Here is a 22,613-nt window from a genome sequence, read left to right as displayed (position 1 = left end):
AATAAGAGGGGACTGGTGAAGATTGGCTACATAGCATTAGAGAAGAGTGGTGAAGGATGGTTAGATAGCCTTCCTGAAATGTTTGAGGTTGTCCTCTGATTTGTTGCTTTGCTTTTATTTTCCCTTCTCCCTCCCTTCCTCCACAGTTCCCCACCACTGCCCTGTGGATCCACAAATGACCACCCAGTTCAAAAGAGAGGTCGTCTGTTTTATAGTGTAATAATCGTCATGGAATGTTGGTGTAGTCTGTGTGTCACAGCCTGAACTGCAATGATTGTAGGTTAACCGTGGCATGTGAAGGGAAAATCTGGAATGGTTAAGAGATCAGTTGAAGCTTGGCAGCTGAAGGGAAAGGATGTTACTGCACTCGTCAACCGTGTTTTCTGTTGCTCAATAAACAAGAACCTTTTTATGGTGGTCTGCCTTTACTTCAACAGCCTTGCTTGTGTGCTTCCGTGTAAGGAAAGTAAGCAAGTATCCTGTTTTTCAGTTTCGTGGAATGTATGTGTCCTGAAAGAACAATGCCAAGTAGTTCCATGCTCATGCTGAATTGATTGCATAGGTCAACAAGTTTAAATATGGGTGCAGGGTGCAATTCCATTTCCGTTCAAGCATCTTCTGCACTACCATGGTTAATTTGGTCCATCTCAGTTTCTTGGGTATCCTGCTCTATTAATTAATAATTATATGAGGCAATGAATATGGTACATGGCATCGTGTCCAATAAGATCACCTGCACTCAGTTTAGCAGGGGTTTGTCTTCTATTTTCCCCTTGGTCTCAGTGGGGAGGTTTCTTAAGGTTGCCTCCTTTGCTTTCCTTGTCAGCTCCCTTCTCTCCTTAGAAGGAGGCTTGGGGGTGCTGGAAACTACACCCATGGCCTTCAAGTCATTGCCCCACAGTACCCTACCTGGCACTTCAGACTGAACACTTAGGTATTTTAACAGTCATGTCATTACATTTAATGATAGCTGGCAGTACCAGACACATTTGGACTGGACCTCCTGCTAACTTGCCAAGCCTTTTGGGAGCCTTAGCAGCTTCCTCGGGTTGAAAGAAACTTTCATCGTCCACATTTATACTGGCCCCCGTGTCTCTGATGGCAGGGGTGTCCTGGCCATTTACAAGTACACTATCTTTATAATACTCTTTAGTATTATCAGGAATGGAATTATAGACTTCAATGTTCTGTTCCGATAGTCCCAGAGATACTATAGAAGATCTAACTTGAACACCGGTTCTTCAGCTGAAGTGTGAAAGTTAGCACCTGTCATTGCCACATCATGTGTGAATGCTAAGCTGACAGATGGGATCCCTGATGGTTCACCCTTACATCTAGGATCTCCTTTTGCATGGTCACCAGACCCACAAACCACACTTTTCCCAAATGTCTTTTGGAATGGAGGTTTCCGATAACCTCCCTCTGGTTTGGATCCAGAGGTTTCACTAGCCCTATAAGGTTGCTTGGGGGATATTTACTCTTGTTATGTTTGTGGCCCTCTTTTGGTGGGGGATTTTTGGAATTATCCTTATCTTTTGTATGCTTTTTCCCCATTCTATTTCTTGAGAGGATCCCCATAAGCCTTGAGTAGCCCTGTTGGCCACCCACAAATCAGCAGTGAGTGCTAGCCTCTTGGGGTCCAGTTCCTTGAATCAACAAGGTGCTGTCTCAGCTCTGGGGAACAGGCATCAAAAATACTTTCAAGCATGAAAAGACTTCTCATAAATACTCACCTTGTAGCCCTTAATCCACCCATCTAAGTTCTTCAGGCTTTCACACACCCAAGTGGCCCACAAGTTGCCATCTCTCTTCTTGTGGTCCGCACACTTTTTTAGGTATGGGGAAGTGGTCTTCCCATACCTGGCTATGAGAGCTGTTTTTATCAACTGTTTATCTAGTCTATCGGCCTCATTCAACACCATCACAGCCATTTTGGAGGATCTTAGAGATTACTCGTGTAACAAACTCACTCTCGCATATACCTTGCACCTTACATGTAAACTCAAGTGTACCCATCCAATCAAGAATATCAGTTTTAGAATCATACACACTCACCAAATCTTTGGCGAGACAAGCCTTCCTGTTCCTGAAAGTGTCGGACATAGAGGACACTGAAACAGAAGTGGAATCGAGGGACAACTTTTTCATGTGAAGCTCATGCTGCATCTCCTTTTGTCTGAGTTGCAGTTCCTTTATCATTTCTTTGTCTCTAATTTCAGACTGAATCTCCATTTTCCTAAATTCAAGCTGCATTTTCTCTATTTCTACAGCGGTGAGGTCAGAAGATTGGGAGGTGGGTCAACAATTACATTTTCATCCACATTATTTCCCTCACTTTGTGGAAGATGAGAGCTAAGTGTTATACTTTGACCATCATTATTCTCCAGATCAATTCTGGTTTGAGGGAAGGAGACCTCTCCAGACCCTCCTTAATTGGGGCCAAAGGGCCCCTGACAGGATGACCATAAAGTAACACAAAAGGACTAAAACCCACTCCAGCTTCGGGCACTTCTCTATAGGCAAAGAGAAGGCATGGCAGAAGAAGGTCCCACTTTCATCTAAGTGGTTCTTCCAAAGCTCCAGTCATGCTCTTCATAGTCTTGTTAAACCTCTCTAGCAACCCATTTGTCTGAGGGTGGTAGAACATTGAGAGCTTGTAGGTAACCCCACAAGTACAACCTCTTTAGGAAATCTTACTCGGGTAAAAATACCAAGTCGGGCATAGGCCACTGCCTGAACAGTAACCGTCCTCATTGGAATAGCTTCAGAGTAGCTAGTGGCATGTCCACTACAACCAATATGAATTGGTTGTCTGAAGAAGTTGGAGGGTCTAGGGGACACGGAATGTCAAATCCCACCCTCTCAAAAGGAAATCCCACAACTGGGAGAAGCACTAAAGGAGCCACATTCTTGCCTCCACCTTTACCTGATAACTGGCAAGTGTGACAAATACTACAATGTTTCTCAACCCCTGCATCCATCTTGGGCCAGTAGAAGTACAATTGTATTCTCTCCTTGGTCCTTTTTGAACTCGGATGACCAGCCAGGGAGACTTCATGTGCTAACTGTAGGCATTTGGATCTCAATTCTTGTGGTACCACCAGTCTCCTGAGGGCCCCTGGAATAGACTCCATAGGATCACTGTAGATGAATCCATCCTCCCAGTACAGTCTGTTTCCCAGGTTCTTGCCCTTCACTCTGGGAAGTTACCTGCTGACGCAGATCTTCTAGAGAAGGATCCTCTCTCTGCCCCCTACTGAAATCTGTGAATAGATTTGCAACTTATTCGCAATCCTAGAAGCAAGCTCACTATTATTAGCTTTTAATATTTTATGGTAAGGTACCTGTGGCTGCACGGGAATATTGCCATTGAGGTTGCCCAAAGTTTGGAAGAAATGAAAAAGAGAGGGTATATTACCTTTTAAGATGCGCCTGCAGATTTCAAAAGAGAAGTTTGAGAGTAACGAGCAGAAGCACAAAGTGAGTAAAGGTTGACTTTTATTGATTGTTCACTCTTACTTTGAGTGCGTAATCTTAATACATTGGTTACTCATTGGAGAAATGTGTTGTATTTTGCAAATCACGATTATCCAAATCCCTAATGTTACGTTCACAAGAGGGTTGGGTCCTAAGTCTTGCTTCCACAAGAAAGAGTCCTTGTTGTTACTTGTATCCTCAAAGGTTAGGGTCCTTAGTATTGCTTCATAATAAGGTCCTTGTTGCCTAATTGTTTCCCTTAGTGTTGCTTCCACAGAAAGGGTCCTTGTTGTTATTTGTATCCTCAGGGTCCTTTTGCTTCATAATAAGGTCCTTATTGCCTGATTCCCTTCGGCACGTTTCTCCAATGGCTTTGTATTGGTTCCTCAGGAGGGTAATAGATTGCTTGTCTGATATATTTTAGTCGTTTTTTCGTACTGATTCTGTTAGAACTTTACTTTGTTATTCCAACTGGATGAAATACAGTTTGATTGCTGATAGAAAATGATGAAAATAGAAAGGTGGTCAGTTGTCAAAATGTGTATTAGTTTGATTGGGTAGATGTGCTCTGCTTAATGGTCATATGTAAGTAAGAGATTTGGCTGTACAACATCATTTGCATGACTAACTGATTGGGCTGAACAAAATCATTTGCATGACTAGCTAGTTACTTAGTTTGATATTAAATATGGATGGATACTAGGTTAAGATTCACAGAAATGCTTCAGTTTTAAGTACTTACTAAACAAAGTGTCACACAGGGAAATCGACAACCCTTCTTGAGTGTCCTCCCTTTCAGGCAGGAGTCATGGGTCGTCAAACGTCCGACGGAGAACAGGTCAAGCTACGACGGTGTAGTGGCCGCATCGTTCTTAGCGGTGCTTGTTGACAGGAAAGCGTAAACGTCCTGCCAGGAAGAGGCGTGCGGGACACCTCGGTGTCGATAGTTCTGGACCGCAAAGAGTTGAAGAACTGTGGCCCAGCAAAGGCGTCGATTCGTCAGCATCTCTGTTGTCTTTGGGTGGCAGGAAACCCACTGGTGGATGCTCCTCGGTGCGTTAATGGTCAGGCCTTCTCCAGCAGGATACAGCGGCGACGATGCGGACGAGAGCGTCCTTGGATCAATGAAGTTCTTGGGCAAGTGGAGCACGGCGGCTCCAGTCGGCGACGGCGGTCGACGACAGTGGCGGACAACAGTCCGGGCGCTTCTCCTTGGAGTTCCGCAGCAGTCCCTGTATCGGGTCGGCAGCCTCTCGAAGGTCTGTCTACCAGGGAGCTTAAATAAACTGAACCAAAATTTCAGGGTGGGAGGTAAAGCAACAATTCCAATCTAATACCGAAAAGAAACAGTCATAGTGCAATCCTTTTTTCACAAAATGTATATTTTTAATAACAAATGGATAGTATTAGTGGGGATAGAGCACCCAAGGCGTATTAAAGACACAACAATACAAAATGAGTATGGTCCAGTATAGACAACTGGGTCTCAATGTGATAACACAAATGGTATACTGCTGTTTTAGGTGGATCAAAAACAGTTATGCAGTCACAGAAGTAGAACATAAACCCACATCAATGGACATGTATACAAAAGACACAAAAACAATGCTTCCAATGTACATAGTTTGAATAGTGATATCGTCGACACAACGGTATTTCGGCCTAAAAGGAGCTGTGTAGTGCAGCTATGTGAGCAGGCCTTCATCAGGACGTGTGGTAACCTTGGAGGTAGTCCTGGAGTCTCTATCAAAGATTTATCCAGTGCTATGGTATGCAAGAATATCCATCATAAGTCCAGATATCTGGGGGGCACTGAGTGCGTCATGGAGGAACAGGACTTGAACCTCAACAGGTAAGTTGAAAATTCTCTGCGAGTAAAAGTGGAAAAACCCATTCTAAACTGTGATTCCTCAGCCAAAGGTGTCCAGATATGGCTAAAAATTGTATGCGCGAGTCAGGGCCGAGCAGAGAGGGCCGAGCAGAGAGACTACTCGTTGTAGTGGACTTCAGCTTCTGAACACGATTCCTAGCAGTGAGAGGTCCCCGGATATACTGTTGATCTCCCATTCATTCCGCTGGGTCACACTCAAGCATCCAATGACGACTACGGGCATTCATGCAGGCAGGCAGCCAATCAGGCTCACGAGGTATTCAAGCCATTCACTTCTCTCCAGACACTCACAACAAGTTATGTGTATTGGGACAAGTACTGAGCCATTCATCCCTCCAAGCTGCATTCATACCGGTTTCGGGCAGGGCTGTCTCAACCATTGTGTAAACCACCAGATACTAGACAGCCACAACATAGAATGTATATTCGTCCCACACTCCATTCACCCAGGTCCAACCCACAGGCGTACCCACAACATAGTCGTTGAGAAGGCTCCAGCCAGTCTGGTCGGCACTTCCCCACACTACCATATACGGAACTTCCACCCAACAGCCAGTCAGGGGGAAGGGACAGAGGCAGGGCTTCCCGGGACTTCGGGAAGATCAGGCTAACAGGTGATGGAGGGCAAGAGGCCATGGGGGCCATTTTGTCTCCATCAGGAATCTACCGATTCCAATGACAGGTCCTGGGCATCCTAAAATGGAGGACGCTCAGCGCACCAGTCATTTCAGCACGGAGCTGCCACCAGCCCATACCCTGCTCTGTGGGTCACACACAGGTGCCCAAAAACATACACTAGGGGCACAGGGTTGTACCCCTACCCATGGGTGCCATAAGGGTATCCCGCGGGTCCGTTCACCAAACCAAAGGAGAGAGAGCTGCACCGCCAGGAGTCCCACATGAACTCCTGCGCGGAAAACACGACACGACACACGATAAAAAGCTGTAAAGGACAAGGATACGGAGGCCCTGTCCCTCCGTTGCATTTCCAGCATCACAGTATGTGGGCACCTAATAGGAAAGTAACATGTCACAAACAGCTAAGTATTTTGATATGTCTGCTAATTGGGGACAATTTAACAAAAGGGTACCAAGGCAAGTATCATTTAGGATCCCCAGCTTACCTTCTCTTTTCAGGAGTAGGACAGAAACGAGCGCCGGTATGTTATCCGAGATCCAATCAAGTTGTTGAAATGCCATTTATTGTTCGCACTAGTCTAATTTAAATAGATTTAAATAGCGTGGTGACGTTTAACATATCGTGGTCACGTTACATGTTTTCTGATGACTGGTTTATGCCTTGAGCATGACGGTCCCCATTTTAGATTGGATTAGAAGACTAATTTAGAGATAATTAGTAATTACTTAAATAGTATTGTAGGCACTTAACTCAGAGCTGTTATGCTAAAAGATGTTAGTAGCCGAGATCAATTTCAAAGTTGTTGGAACGCCATAATTATTTGCGCTGGTCCAATTTAACTGACATAATGTCATATACGGGTCGTGATCACGTTGCGAGATATCTGTTGGCAAATTTACGGCATAGGCGTCAGTCACCATTTTGGATTGGGTCTGAAGACTGGTTTAGAGTTTTTAGGTATTTACTTAATGCGGTGCCTGCAATTCAATAGTAATGCGAACAGTGGTAACGCTTAGCTCGGAGCAGTTTTGGCAAAAATGTAGGTATCCATGAGAGGATATATTAACCTCAATAGATTTTGAAAGGGTTGCCAATTTGTAAAATGGGGGGGGGATCCAAAATAATGGTATTCTTCTTGGAATGTCATTTATGTTACAATCTTGTAGGGAAATAGTAATGTGTCTCGAAAATGCTTAAATGGGACTTAGAGTTTGTTGATTGGTTGGAGGAAATGAGCCATCTCCCGTTCTGAATTTAAGCCACAATGGCAGCAGTTCATAAGGCAGATCCACTTTGCCTCTTGTTGTTGAAATAGTTGTTCCCAGTTGTGCCTCTCCCTCCCCCCCGGGGGATTTGTTAACTTTTTGGATCCTAAAGAATCTTATTGCCTCGATTGGTTCTTGCGGGTCTATGGTAAATAAATGGTATGCCAGTGGTGATGTCATATCTCAATTTCTTACATAACGAATGTGTTCTGATATTCTGTGCTTCAGTTTCCTGATCGTGCTGCCAATGTAGATTTTATGGCAAGAGCATTTGATTCCTTATACCATAAATTTGGTATTGCAATTGATGAAATCTCAAATAGTGAAATCTTTGCCATTGGGCAATTTGATATTTTTTTTGGTGCCTTCTGCAAAATGGCAGATGTTGCAGGTTCCACACTTGTAGATTCCTTGTAATCTTTCTTGATTCCATAGTTGTTGAAGTCCTGGTTCCTTATTGCGCTGTTCAAAATGTGAGGGGCAAAGTATGTTCTTAAGGTTTGGTGCTGTCCTAAATGTTAAGTTGGGCTTGTCTGTTAGGTGGTTAAGTAGGTCTTCATCCGCTTTAAGGATGTTCCAATGTTGGGAAAGAATTTTTCTTAGTTTTTGAGCTTCACTGCTATAGGTAGTTATGAATCTTGGTAGAATTGTCTTTGGTTCTTGAGTGGTAATTTTGTTTTGGAGCAGTTCTGATCTTGATCTGTAAGTGGTTTTGTAACGGGCTTTTTTGAGTAATTGTTTTTTATATCCTCTTGTTTTGAATGTATTCTCTGCTTCTATCACATGTTAATTGAATTCAGATTCTAATGTGCAATTCCTTTTTATTCTTGGGTATTCTCCAAATGGAATGTTATTGATGATGTGCAAAAGATGGTTGCTTTTTAGCGTGGAGGATGCTGTTGCTTGCTGTTGGTTTAACATATAATATTGTTTGTATTGTGTTTTTTTCAACATAAAGCTTGAGGTCCAGAAATTGAATTTTGGTAGTACTTTCTGCATGGTCAATTTGAGATTGTAATTATTCTTGTTGAGGTGTGGTGATATTCTTCTAGTTGGGATCTTGTGCCATTCCAAATTACGAGGATATCATCGATGTACCATCCCCAGTACACTAGACGTTTTAGTTGGTGAAGAGAGTGTGTTTCCATGCGTGGTGTAGTTCAAAATGACCCATATATGTTTGCATACGGTGGGGCAAATTTTGCTCCCATGCCTGTGCCCAGGATTTGTCTTTAAATTTGGCATTGAAGGTAAATATGTTGTCATTGAGGGTAAAGTCGAGCATTTCCAGTAGCATGAGGTACTGGTGATAGTATGAAATTGATCTGATTTTGAGAAAATGATGAGTGGTTTCCATTCCTTTGTTGTGAAGTATGCTGACGTGACGTCAAAGGTTACAACATGAAAGTTTGGTTCCCAATTGACTGATGTTAGCTGTTGAATCACATGTTTAGTATCTTAAATGAATGATGGCATGCTTGAGGCTGAAGGCTGTAGGTGTGTATCAATAAATTCAGAGATTGGTTCAGTGAGAGAGCTGATTCCATTGATTATAGGTCTGGTTGGTGGCAGTTGTTTGAACGGTTTATGGATTTTGGAGATGAAGTAAGTAGTGGCCAGTACTGGAGAGGGTGTGTTCATAAAAGCATTTTCATCTTCTGAGAGAAGGCCGATTTCCAGCCATTAATTGTTCAGTATTTGCCATTCTTTGCCAAGATCCGTTAGTGAGTTGTTGCTAAGTTTTGCATAACATTGTGTATCTGATAAGTCAATTGATGCCATTTGTAAATAATCCACGGTATTGATAAGAACACTTTTGCCCCCTTTGTCTGCTTGTTTTATTGTGAGATCGGCATTGTTTTTCAAATCTCTGATGGCTTGTGTTTCTTTATGGGACAAGTTGGAGTGTATTTTTGGTGACTTCATACCTTCAAAGTAGGCCTTCCGGAGGTCATTTGTGACTAATTGCTGAAAAATGTCTATAGCATTGTCTGCTGTAAAGAAAGGATAAAATTTGGATTTAGGTTTGAGAGATGTTGTTGGAGTGAGATAAAGGGAAATATTCATTTCCTCCGCAAATGATGGTATGGTATGTTGATCTTCAATTTCTTCTATATTCATCAAGTCATTAGTACTTTCTACTAATTGTCCTGAAACTAGCAATGGTGCTTCTCTGGGTGTGCCCACTGATTTCAAGATGTTTTTGCTGAAGTATTTTTTCAGTTTGAGCACTCGACAAATTTTGAAAAGATCCAAATTGACTTGAAAAAGGTCCAGATGGTTGGTGGGACAAAAATGAGTCCTTTGTTGAGGGCTGAAATCAAATCTTTCGATAATGTGATGTGACTGAGGCTAACCACCAAGTCCTCCTGGGTTTTGGATTTTTTGAACGAGTAAAGACTCCTTGTGTGTTTCTTGTATCTCCTGAGGCTCCCACTGCCTCCCTTTCATCTTATGGTTGGCTTCCATTTTTGGAGCTACCTGGCTGATTTGTTGTTTGAGGGAGAAGTGGTTTGAATATTGAATACGTTCTGGCTAGTCTGTACCTCTGGTATTCTTCTAAAAAAGGAAAGGGATCTTCCTCTCTGGTTGGATCAGTTGTTGGTGGTGGGACTTTTTCTGTTTCACTTTCGCGCTCCGATTCCACTTCTGAGGAGACTGGTGTGTGTTATTGTACTGGCGGTGGTTTGATAGGAGGTTTGGCTTGTGATTTGGTAGTTGATTTTACTTGTGTTTTTTGGAAGGAATAAATCCTCTTGAATTTATAATACATTTCGTCTCTGTAGAACTTGTGCTGTTTTTTGATTTTGAGTTCATTAGTGAAGATTGTGAGAAAGTTATCTAGAATTTGATGGTTTTTGAATGTCGCTTCAGGAGCGTTTAGGTCTTCAATTTATTTTGTTATTTCTATTTATTTAAGAGTTGTTTGGTGAACTTTCTTCCCTTGTTTGATGACTCTGTACATCATTTCCTTTGAGGTGTTAAATAACAGTGTTTCCCATTCTCTGAGTTCTTCAATCTCATCCTCTTCAAAAGAGTTAAATATACAGATTGTAAGTCCTCGCGGGATTCGGTTGACTTGTAAATATTTTTCTAATGTTGCAATTTCCCACCATCTAGAGATTTCTTTTTTAGATAGTTCCAGGTGTTCAAATAGGGATTTGAGTGAGGTCCCATTGGATGGTTTATTTGGGTCTCGTTTGGTTTGAGTACTAGAGAACCGTTGTTCAGCCTCTTACAATCTTTTCTGAAAGGTTTCTGACATTTTTACGTGACATTTCTGATGACATGTCAGTTAAATTAGACCAGCGCGAATATTAATGGCGTTCCAACAATTTTGAAATTGATCTCGACTACTAACATCTTTTAGGATAACCGCTCCGAGTTAAGTGCTTACAATACTATTGAAGTGCAGGCACCGCATTTAAGTAATTACTAATTATCTCTAAATTAGTCTTCTAATCCAATCTAAATTAGACTAGCACGAACAATAATTAGAGTTCCAACAACTTGATTGGATCTCGGCTAACATACCGGCGCTTGTTTTTGTCCTACTCCTGAAAAGAGAAGGTAAGTTGGGGCTCCTAAATGATACTTGACTTGGTACCCTTTTGTTAAAATGTCCCCAATTAGCAGACGTATCAAAGTACTTAGCTGTTTGTGACATGTTACTTTCCTATTAGGTGCCCACATACCCAGTCAAGAGTTCGCACAGTCGCGAGTAATTAATTCGAAGTTAATCAAATCCTTACTGGTCTGGCACCCCTGAATCTCGCCTTAGTAACTATTAAGGTAAGCTTTTCACTCCCCATGTATTAAATGCAGTTGAAGGGCTCAAGTATACAATCTCAAGTACTCAAAGATCCACAATATGTCATTTTCTCAAAATCAGGATGAATCAATCCAAATACTGAACACGCTTACTATCAAATCCTCAAAACTTGATGCAGTACCAACAAAAGAAATGTGCAACAATCCAATCCGTGTGACACTTTCTTTGTTTAGTAATTACTACTTTCTAAATTTAAAACTGAAGCATTGCTGTGAATCTTAACCTACTATCCATCCATATTTAATATCATACTAAGTAACAAGCTAGTTATGCAAATGATGTTGTTCAGCCCAATCTCTTACTTACATATGACCATTAAGCAGAACACATCTACCCGATCAAACTATTAGACATTTTGACAACTGACCACCTTTCTATTTTCATCCTTTTCTATCAGCAATCAATCGAACTGTATTTCATCCAGTTGGAATAACAAACAAAGTAAAGTTCTAACCGAATCAGTACGAAAAAACTACAAAAATATATCAGACAAGCAATCTATTACCCTCCTGAGGAACCAATACAAAGCCATTGGAGAAACACGTGTCGAGGGAATCGGGCAATAAGGACCTTATTATGAAGCAATACTAAGGACACTGAGGATACAAATAACGACAAGGACCCTTTCTGTGGAAGCAACACTAAGGGAAACAATTAGGCAATAAGGACCTTATTATGAAGCAATACTAAGGACCATAACTTTCAGGATACAAGTAACAACAAGGACTCTTTCTTGTGGAAGCAAGACTTGGGACCCAACCCTCTTGTGAACGTAACATTAGGGACTTTGATAATCATGATTTGCAAATTACAACACATTTCTCCAATGACTAACCATTGTATTAAGATTACACACTCAAAATAAGAGTGGACAATCAATAAAAGTCAATCTTTACTCACTCTGTGCTTCTGCTCATTACTCTCAAACTTCTCTTTTGAAATCTGCAGGCGCAATTTAAAAGGTAATATACCCTCTCTTTTCCCTACTGAAATATGTCCTTGAGGGTTCACCTTCTGCGAGCAAAGTCTGCAGCTCAGGATGGTCTCTAGGATCCAGATCTTCCAGACAGGATTGAATCTCCTCCACCTTTGACTCAACAGAGGATGGTTCTTCTTGGGATTCTTCTGGCACCAACTCAGTCGCAGCTGGGGGTGGGGTCACAGGTAAGGCCTCTTGTTTCTCTTCTACAGGAACTTTCTTCCTTGAGGAAGTTTTGGGCTTGGGGACCTTCTTTCCTTTGCAGACTCTAGGTTTCCCCTTGCTTACCTTAATCCAAAAAGTCACTCCAGAGCGTTGGAGTGCACATAGAGGTGTCCAGGGTATCCCCCTCTTACCTCCGACCCAAGCTGCTGCTTGTGTCCCTTTAGCGAGTGCTTTGACAGGGTCTCTAACGTTGTTACTCTTCCAGCATCTTTAAGACTAGAGACTAGAAAATATCCACACATTTTCTGTTCTTCTGCTTCACAAGAAGTTGAGCCACTCTGAACTGCCTTTTAGCTAGGGTTGCAAATAGGACCTTAAAAACCTTAGTGTAAGAAGAAACTGCCTCTAAAACCTTAGGCTCTGCTACTGTTTGACTAAGCAACTGTTTTCCTTCCAAAAAGACATTATCTTATGCGGTTTTGCTAACTTAATAAAATTACTGTATATCTTTGTGTGTGTGCGAGTGCGCGTTATTACCTATAATACGGTAGAACTGTAATTTGTGTCAAAAGCTGTAACGGTTGTAACCGCGAACAATTACAAACTAAGCAGTGGCCTTTGAAAAGTATCTACAAGTATTCTGAAGTGTTTTGGTTCAAAGTGCTAAGTTTGTAAAAGTATATCTTGTGTAAATATATATTTTAATATACCTTTCTGTAAAGTGTTTCTTTGAATTGCATTAATAGCTAGGTTCAGTGTACTTACCTGCAGCTCACATGTTCCTAATAGGATAAGCCTGACTGCTCTGCCACTCTGCCAAGGTTCCATGAGTATTACAGACTGATACTAAGAGTTTGGGAACTACAAACTATTGGGATAGTTTTATGAAGTCTACCTTCAAAGTGGCCTTTAGGAAACCTCCCCTGACAAAGGGAGCATTGACGAACGCGAACTTCAAGGCTGACTGCAGATGCTGTACACAATGATTTTCCAGATGGGGCAGGCATGTCACAAAAAAAGCATATTGGTTTTGTATTCACCAAACCTTATTTCTTGAACACACTGACAGGTGAACCATCAGCATTATCTGCAGGTGACATCTTCCTTTCCCCTGCTCTTTGCAGTTTTGTTTTATTGAACTCAATCACATGATTCGTGAAACCACGCTTTGCGGTACCAGTGTTGCCTCAATATCTCCACCTTTATCCAGACGTGACAGATTAATTGTCCTTGGTAAACACCCAACACTACTAAACCCCACATGCAGATCGGATATGGTCTCATAACCAGCTCCCTTTGTATCATGTTTAGTCTCTGCTGGACAGTGAAGAACCCTTGAATTGTATTCTTGACAGATGAAATACTTGTTCCACTCGGTTTCTGTGATTTGTCTAGAAGTATTGGGCATGAACGTATTCATCAGTTTATGTACTTTCTCCATGTTTTTATCTTTTTTCTTCTTAAATTGTCATACTAAGTAGTATGTGAAGAAAAAAATGATAATATGCATTTGTATGAACCATTGGATGTTTTGCACACATTTATATCATACATTCAAGGAAAATCACATTTAATATGGAAGCAACAGCATCCGAGGAAGACATTTTGGTTGTCACAATGATACTGTTAAAATTCTTTGAGATATTTCCCCTATCTGCTGTACTATTCATGATTTCCAATCTGAGAAAAGCTGGTCTGAACATAGACACAGGATTTATGTCACATTGTGGCCTACTTTGAGCTGAGACCTTCAAGAGAACTACATCGGCAGTGCCTGAATATGACCTACTGCTACTACCTCTCACATACAACACAGGCACCATGTATGGCAATTTTGGATTTCTGAGCAGAAATTATTGGTACTCATTAAAAAAGAGGCATGCCTAGCAAACAGTTGAACCATCACCATTGGAACAGTATTGAAGTAATTACGATTTTCCACTTTGTATGCAAGCCATTGGGACACTGTCAAATATGAGGCACAACTAGGATACATTTGGACTTAGAACTTTGAAGCTTAGGGAATATCTCTGTATTAGTTTCAACATATGCATACAAGTAGGCCTAAAATATTTACCACCCAAGCACACCATGGGGGCTGCAGAAACCTGCAGCAACCAACCTCTGGCAATATTTGTGTCCCCAGACACGGGTGCACAGTGTTTTTGTTAGTCAGGTTAGGCATTACAATCACTGCAAGCAATAATTTGGCCAGGAAGTTTGCTTATAACATTGGAAAATGCATACCACTGTTCATGTGAAAAGCCTTACTGCACAGAGAAGGTGTGAAAAGCATATCTTTTTCCTTCTCCAACTGTGTGCCTTTGAATCTAACATTTTGCTATGTGTCTACAATAGCATTACTGCTCAGTTTATAGCCCATCAGATACGGGGCTTTGGAAGATGGAAATCCTTGCATACTTTTTCCCTGCAGCCAATGCAGTTTAAAGTAGGAGAATCACTTGCCTCTCCCCCCCCCATCCCCCCGTGTAAAAGTGATGTCCAGCTCTTCTGTTTGTGTTTTCATTTGTTACAGCTCTCTAATAATTGATGGTTTTCCCATAACCGATTGTGGTACTTATTTTAGAAACATGCAGAAGTGTTTGATTTGATATTCTACAACATGCAAGACAAACTAAACACATCACCTTGGTGATAATCATGATTTTAATCAATTTTCTTTGTTTGTGTAGATGGGACGTTTCTTGCAGTAGGATCCCATGACAATTTTATTTACCTCTACACGGTGACAGAAAATGGAAGAAAATATAGCAGATATGGAAAGTGTACTGTAAGTGTGAAACATGTAAATAAGAAATAACTGTTCCATTGTTTACAATGTGTAAATGGTAATGCAGGATTGCAGCTATCGTCTATTGGATTGTTTTCAGTTATATTTGATATTATGAATATTAGCTAATAATCTGAGAATTCTGTAAACTCTTACGCTATGTGAAGTTGCCTCGTCATTGCACAGGGCCCTATTGTATATGGTGGATGCGAATCACAGCTTCTTTTTTATTGCTTAATGGAAAAAGATCATGAGACTGCGCTAGTTTATCTGCCTGAGAGGTAGACCTTTTAAGATTTTTCGCATACTGAACTTGTGGATAATTTATTTAAGGCTCTACTTGTGTAATGGGATTGATATTTTTAATTTGTTTATTGTCCTTTTTTTCATTCTAGCCTCAGACCATGACATTTTTGCATAGTTTCAGACCGTAAAAAAGCAAATATGTATTTGTATGGGCCAGCTGCAATGCAGTGCTGTTTAGGCCCCTTGCATATCTATATGGTTTTCCCCTTGCGTTGCTACAGAAAGGATTCTCCTGCGAAGTCTGTCCATGCCGTTAGGTCAATAGTCCTGCTTGATGATACCACATACATGATGTTGAAGTGTGTGGCTGCCTGGGTGACCAACTCTGCTGCAAATGTGCAACTTGCGCAGGTCATCTAAAGCTATGTTTCCACTTTCGATCTCTATTTGAGTAGCAAAAAACAGCGAGTTCTGTGGCATTTATCTGATTCTCAATACGTTGTTGGCTCTTCTTGGAAAGAAACTGCTAGAATTGCATGAATGCGTTTACATTGTTAACATCAACCAGAGTTAGTTTATGGTCTTTTAATTCGACTCTCGAGTCGAGTACTTATTTTTTTATTTGTGCATTGTGTGTGTACGGGGTATTGTGTGGAGGTGATGGGGAAGGGGTATGGGAGATTCCCTCCACTTAAAAAAAACAAAATGCAAAAGGTCGCCCTATAAGAATCAAACTAGAAGACCACAAACTAACTTTGGTCAATGTACGTAGAACAGTTTAACATTTTGCCTAAATTTATGACCAGGGAGGAGATGGATATTGAAGAGCACAGTTTGCATTACTTGGACCATTCTCAGTCCATCTAGTCATGACAAAAATCATTTTAGCAGATTGTCTTTCTCACCGGGAAGACCAAGTGATCCTCTAGGTGAGATATGGTAGGCCAAAATGTTTCACGCTAACATTCTTATTTCACTGTTAATTGGCATTCTAACAAGTCCATTTCATATTTTGCATAAGGATAGCTATTTCCATCTACTCTGCGCTTTTGTTTTTGTGTTGTCTCTTTAGATGTATTTAGTCCTTTTTTAGGTCCACCATTCCTCGTCTCAACCACTCTTGCAATTTCTGAGCTGCAGTCCTTGCCGTTAATCTTGCCATTCATTTTAGTTGCCAACAAACATTGTTCTGTGCTTATTTTTATTACTTCCAAAGGAACAAACCTCTTCAACTTTGGTGCTGGGTAGTTCCTGGAAAGGTTGCTGCGCAATGTCGCCATGTTTCTCATAGATGAATGGGTCTTGGGAATCTTCCACCCGATGTCTGGCTACCTGCTCTTCAACAGCCCATACAGAAAAGTTGTATGAGTTTTCTCAGCATTTGGGTATTTCACCACTGCCTAAGCCAAGTACTCTTTGTTAGGAACGATTTTCTATGCGTTCCTCTTATTGACTTCTATGGGACACCCATTCTTTTTGCTTTGTTTTGAACCCTGTCCTGATTTTCTGAAGGTAAGTACAGCCTCTGCCCTACTTCCCTTGCCTGTTTTGCTTATCAGGAAACTAACTAGTCCGTAAAACAGTTGGTACTAAGGTAATATGTCTCTCTTTATGAATATTTGTATTGTTACAATTACACACATCACCTTACAGTGAAGTGCAGTTAAAATACTTTGGGCCTCTTCACAAGTCTGGTGGTATTCCGGCAGTAATGGCACTGAGATACCGCCAGCGCAAATAGCATTACCGCTACTCGTTCTGGCGCAATTTGCGCCGGATCCCAAGTAGCGATCATTTCCCATTCCCCGTTGGGTCCATTAGACGCAATGAGGTTGGGGACGCAATTAGCGCTGTGTCAATTGTGCAGATAAATGGGCAGAAAGCAGGATTTTTACCTTTCAGCAAAAAGACTCATTGGGCCTCATTACAACCTTGGTGCTAAGTGCACCAACTTTACCACCATGGTGTAAACTCTGTTTACACCATGGTGGATGGCGGATTTACCGCCCCATTCCAAGGTGAGTGGGGCGGTAAATCCCCATTTCCCATTTTCCCTTCCCCATTCCCATTTTTGCCCCATAGGGCATAATGGAAGTGGGGAAGGCGCTAATTACGCTGCCGTAAATTACGGCGGCGTAATTAGCACCATGGCAGGTTAGCGCCATGGATTTTAACGCCTGCTAAAAGCAGGCGTTAAAATCAGAATCAGGCGTTAAGGGTTAACGGTGGCGTTAACCCTTAACGCCTGAGTTGTAATGAGGCCCATTGTAGCCCTAGACTACTCTCGCACCCTTCCTGAGAGTAAGCATTGCTGCTCTGATAGATACCATGATTGGGTTTGGCAAACCTCTGTGTCTTCCCTTTTCACCATAATAGGGTGGCCTTCCAAGATGCTCCCACCAGGGTTGTTTTGGGAAATCCAACTTGACACTCTTGGGAATTTGTAAGGCACTTACTTATACATCAAGAAAATTGTGTTTTAAAGCGCATACCTTTTACACAGGTGGTACTAAACATGCGAAAGTGAACACTTTCCAGGGGAGAAGCAGAGAAGCCAAGTGGAACTCTGGACCCCTGAGTTGCTGAACAAGAGAGCGCTTCTCAGGGGGGCTGCCAAGCTGCAGCGCAGATCATTGGGTCCAAGAAGTGCTGAACAGGCAAAACAACCACTTGTTACATGGGGCACTGAAGAGGCAAACCAATCACTTCAAATAGGAGTAAAAGACATACCTTTTACTTCAAAGATATGTCTTAGTGTCTTTGCATCTCTTATGGCAAGTGCTGGTCAAGACTGATGTTTCCTCAAGCTAGTGCTTGTTTTGACTTTTGAACAATTCCTTTGTCAAGTGCACTCTTATTTGTTTGGCACCTTAACTGCCAAGTTCTCCTCTTAGCTTCTCTGCATGGCTGTTCATCTTGCATGTCAACCATTCATGTGGTAAGTGATCCTCTTAGATTCTCAGCAGTTATGATCATAAGGTCTCTTCCTACATGCACAGTGGCTCATGTGGCAAGTGTGTTTGCTCCTTTCAACTCATTACTACCTCACATAGTAAGTGTTCTGCCAGACTCCCCTGTGCCTTGTGTTGCAAGTGCTGATATTTTCTCAACACATCCTGTGGCAATTGCTCTGCTCCCTACTGTCTCATATGTTATGTTATTGAATTCTTATAAGGTGCAACACGCCTGAAGGCCTCAGTGTGCTGCAAGAAAGCGGGTCAATGCCAGGGGTCAGGACCAGGAGAGAAAACCGAAAGCAATTCCAATCTAATCATTAGAATTAAAAAAGAATGTCTTCACAGCCTTTTTGAATCCTGCAATGCGGATGCAGACACGTATGGAGTTGGAAAGGAACGGGCCTGGATGAAAAAACACCGGCCACCAAAATCTCTCATCTTATGCCGGGGGACAGAAAGTTTAAATTGCTTGCTGGACCTCAGAGTGTGAGTAGGAGTGTTCTTTCTTAATCTATTAGCTAGGTAGCTGGGTGCTTGGTTAGTAAGGCATTTCTATGACAAAGTCAAGATTTTGTGAGAAATGCGATAGCAAATGGGCAGCCAGTGTAATTCTCTTCTTGATTGAGTGACATGTTTGCGTGGGCACAGATTGCAAATTGTTCTGACTTCATTGTTTTGTACTAATTGAAGGCTATGAAGGTTTTTCTTTGAAGTGCCTGTCAATGGGCCATTACAATAATCCAGGCATTGAATTAACAAGTGATGCAGCTAATTAGGCAAGATGTTCTAGTGACAAATAAAGTTGACTCTGTCTCAAGTTTATTAATGTATGAACATGCAGATTTTATTTGTGAAATATGTTGATTCATGGTCCGGCCAGAGTCTAGTGTGACACCAAGAGTTTTACATGGGGGCTGACCGCAATAGGGCAGTTAGATATAAGGCAATGATAATATTGTGCTTCAAGTTTTGAAATTCTTTACAGCGATTATACAATCATAAGTTCTGTCTTATCGATATTCAGCGCCAGTGAGTTAAGAGTCATCCAGTGCTGGATCACTTCATAGACGCTATTTAGGCAAAGAAGATCAGTATCATAATCTCCATCAATTTCCAGGATAAACTGGGTGTCATCTGCATACTTGGTGTAGACGACACCAGCTGTATCAAGCATGTCAAACAGGGGATGGGTTTAAATGTTATAGAATAGGCGAAAGACAGGCACCCTGTGGCACCCCACATCAGGGTGGGGCCCAAGAGGGGCCTTAAAGTTGGCAATAGCCACCCGTGCTGGTCTATGGCCAAGAAATGAGGCAAGCAAAGGTACTGTGGCTTCTGAGCAGCCAACCAGGTGTCTCATCCTATATAATAGGAGGCTATGATTGATCAGGTAAAAGGCAGTCAACAAATCTAGCAAAACCAGAAGAGAAAGTGTTGCCACTTTCTGCTATTTCTGCCAAGTGTGCACGTAAGCCAGTCAGGCCTGTCTCAGTGCCATGGATAGGAAGGAATCCAGATTAACGTGAACTTAAAAGGCCATGCCATTCGACATGTTCTTGAAGTTGTAAATAAGCAATCTTGTCCATTATCTTCAATAAAAATGGTACATTGGTAATGGGACAGTAATTACCAACTGTTATATAGTGCTTGCGATGGATGTAGAAGCCTGGTGATGTAGGGTAGAATTTTATGGTGTGAATGATGCAATGCAAGTTTCTGATGCTTGTTAATCATATGTAATTTAAGTATCTTTATTAAAGTGACTGCTGGAACCTACCTATATGCCTGAGGATCTTACATTATTATACTGGCGGCAAGTTGGTCTTCATGAAGACAGGAAACGGGCCTGCCTGCGTGGCAAAAGAGAGAAGTTTAGGTGACCAGTCTGCTGCAGGAGTGCAGTAAAGAAGATAGAGGAACCACTGCCCCCACAAGTAAGTCCCATCACCCAAGGCAAAGTAGAGGGGGAGTTGCAGAAAAGTCCCAGGGGTAAAGAAGCCCCCAGTGCAAGACCCAGGCCTCTGCAGAAGGTACAGGGCAGAAGTAAATACAGGGCAAAGAAAGTTCAGGTGGCTGCAGGCGCAGTAAGCTGGTGCTGCGCCCAGGTGAAATCCAGAAGAAAAGGGTGCCCCTAGAATGCCCAGTTCTGAGAAAAGCGGAGGCGGTATGTCATTTTTGGTGATCCTGAGTGAAGGAAAGGGGTAGCTGCCGCCCATATGCGCATGATAACCCTGGAAGAAGTCCCAGGGTGCAAAGGCGTCATCCAGGGCAGAAGAAGGTGTGTGGTGCTCCTGTAGTGCTCCGGTAAAAGAACAGGGCTAAGAAACTGTGTTCAGCACCCAGTAAAACGCTAAATATGCTGCCAAGAAGAGGGTTGCCCAAAGAGAACATGGAAGTAAAGGAGGGCACCTGTGGCAACGGTGATCAAGTTGGGCTCCAAATAGCAGCTGTGTCCCACCTGATGCTCCGCCTGTGTCAGGAAAGCTGTTGGGAGCAGGGAGCTTTGATGTGGCTGCCATCTGATCTTGAATGATGATGTAGCTGCATTGTGCCCGGGGTCTGGTGATCAACACATAGTGTAAAGAGGTTATCAAGGCTAACTTAAAGGACCTATATTGTGATGCTCCTCGTGAGGAGTCCCTGCGGTGGGCAAGAAGGCATTTCCTCGACCGCTAGCATTGAAAAGTCGGTTTACAGAAGACATTGTGCAGAAGCAACCATACCGGTAGCGTATGGAGGTGGATGAGAGATTGTTGTGATGCGCGATGAAAGGGGGAAGTGAATTGTCAGTGTATTAAGGCTTTTGTACTGTCATTGCATTTTGGCATTTTATTGTAAGTCAACAGCGGCGCTGGATTGATTGTGCTTTTACGGTGTGGTAACTGCAGCGCAGGTAGGAAGAACGTTTTACTGAGTAACATGAGCTGTAATCATGGTGATGTGCCCAAAGTTAAGTATTTGCGATGTTTCAACTCTTCAGGATAAAATATTTTTGAAGCAATCATAGTGACTCATGGTATGTATTTTAGCATTTTGTAACTAGTGATAATTTAGTGTGGTTACTGTTAAAGGAGATGTGTGTGACTGCATGAGTGCACTGCTGAGATCCTTAGAAGTGAGTGAAGATGCATAAGTATTACCATTATGACATGCTATGGTTATAGTGCATGGTAATTATGCTTTCCAACTGCAATAGGATTCGCCTTTAGTTTTACTTCCTTGAGAAATTTGGAGTGTTATCTGGCATGGGAACAACAAGGGCTTTTAGGACTTTAGTACTAAGAGATGTCTAAAGTAGTAAGGGTAAGGAGTGCAAGGACATGTGCAAGGCAATGTGATGCAAATACCAGAAATAACATTTTTTACGAATTGCAGCTGTAGAGTTGTTATTCAATTGCGGACTTTTAGAAATGTGTTTTTGTTAAGTTTCATGCTGAGTAGAGCTGAGTATTTAACATGGATGTTTGATTGTTGAATGTTGAGTATTTCCATACCTATTACTGCCATGGTGAATGGGGAAGAGAAGTTGTGTAGATAGGTGGGAAATATGCCTTCCAAACAGTGTGACTGGTTGTGAATTGTTGTATTAACCAAAGTAGATGGGGCGGTGGGGATGTATGCCTTCCTCCTTGTGAGAGTGGTTGTGTCATGAGTTTGTGCCAACCAGAGTAGATGAGGGGGATGTATGCCTGTGCATTGCTGTGCTAACCAAAGTAGATAGGGGTGTGTGTGTGTGTGTGTGTGTGTGTGTGTGTGCACTATGCCAAATGTGTGTGGGTTTGGGGTGGTGTACACCAGCCATAGTAGAAATGGGGTTTACCTACACCATGTGAGAGTGGCTGTTACGTGGTGTCAGCCCGAGTAGAAAGGGGGGCGCCTTCCCTGTTGTTGTTTCAGAGTTGCACCTCTCGTAAAATAAGGCGCACCGTGCGATTGTGTGTTGGTGATATGTGATATCCCGTGAGTCTAAGTGCGTGTTGGGGGTATGCGGTGTGTGAAGAAAGGAGATTTTATGATGTGCTTTGTTAAGATGTGATGATATCTGGAAGGAAGGGAGATGTGTTATATAGTGATTGGGTTGGATGTAGAAGCTTGGTGATGTAAGAGAGAATGTTAGGGTGTGAGTGAGGGAATGCTTGTAGTAAAGGTTCTAATCTCAGCCAGTTGGAGAGCCCCTACCTGGGTGATGGGAGCCAGTGGTGTTCTACTGTGCTGTCTATATGTAACTTAAGTATCTTTAATAAAGTGACTGCTGGAACCTACCTATATGCCTGAGGATCTTAGATTATTATACCAACATTCCCGGAATCTATAGTAAGCTTCTTCAGAATAGGTGTTATCCACACATCTTTCAAGCTAGAGGAAACAAC

At 42.1% G+C, this 22,613-nt stretch overlaps 1 protein-coding gene across 5 annotated transcripts in view; it reads left to right on the top strand.

Annotated features, from left to right (window-relative positions):
* EML4 (EMAP like 4) overlaps positions 1 to 22,613 on the top strand; it is a 1,387,551-nt gene that overhangs the window by 1,212,974 nt on the left and 151,964 nt on the right. For all 5 annotated transcript variants that reach the window (XM_069608481.1, XM_069608484.1, XM_069608483.1 and 2 more), the window contains one exon: positions 14,943 to 15,040. In XM_069608481.1, the coding sequence (XP_069464582.1) occupies positions 14,943 to 15,040 (98 nt within the window). The remainder of the gene's footprint in view (positions 1 to 14,942; positions 15,041 to 22,613) is intronic.

Source organism: Ambystoma mexicanum, chromosome 4q (assembly GCF_040938575.1).
Source record: "Ambystoma mexicanum isolate Mex_15411 chromosome 4q, UKY_AmexF1_1, whole genome shotgun sequence".
Lineage (NCBI taxonomy): Eukaryota > Metazoa > Chordata > Amphibia > Caudata > Ambystomatidae > Ambystoma > Ambystoma mexicanum.
Note: the sequence above shows the minus strand (reverse complement) of the source record. Positions and strands in the feature narration are given on the sequence as shown.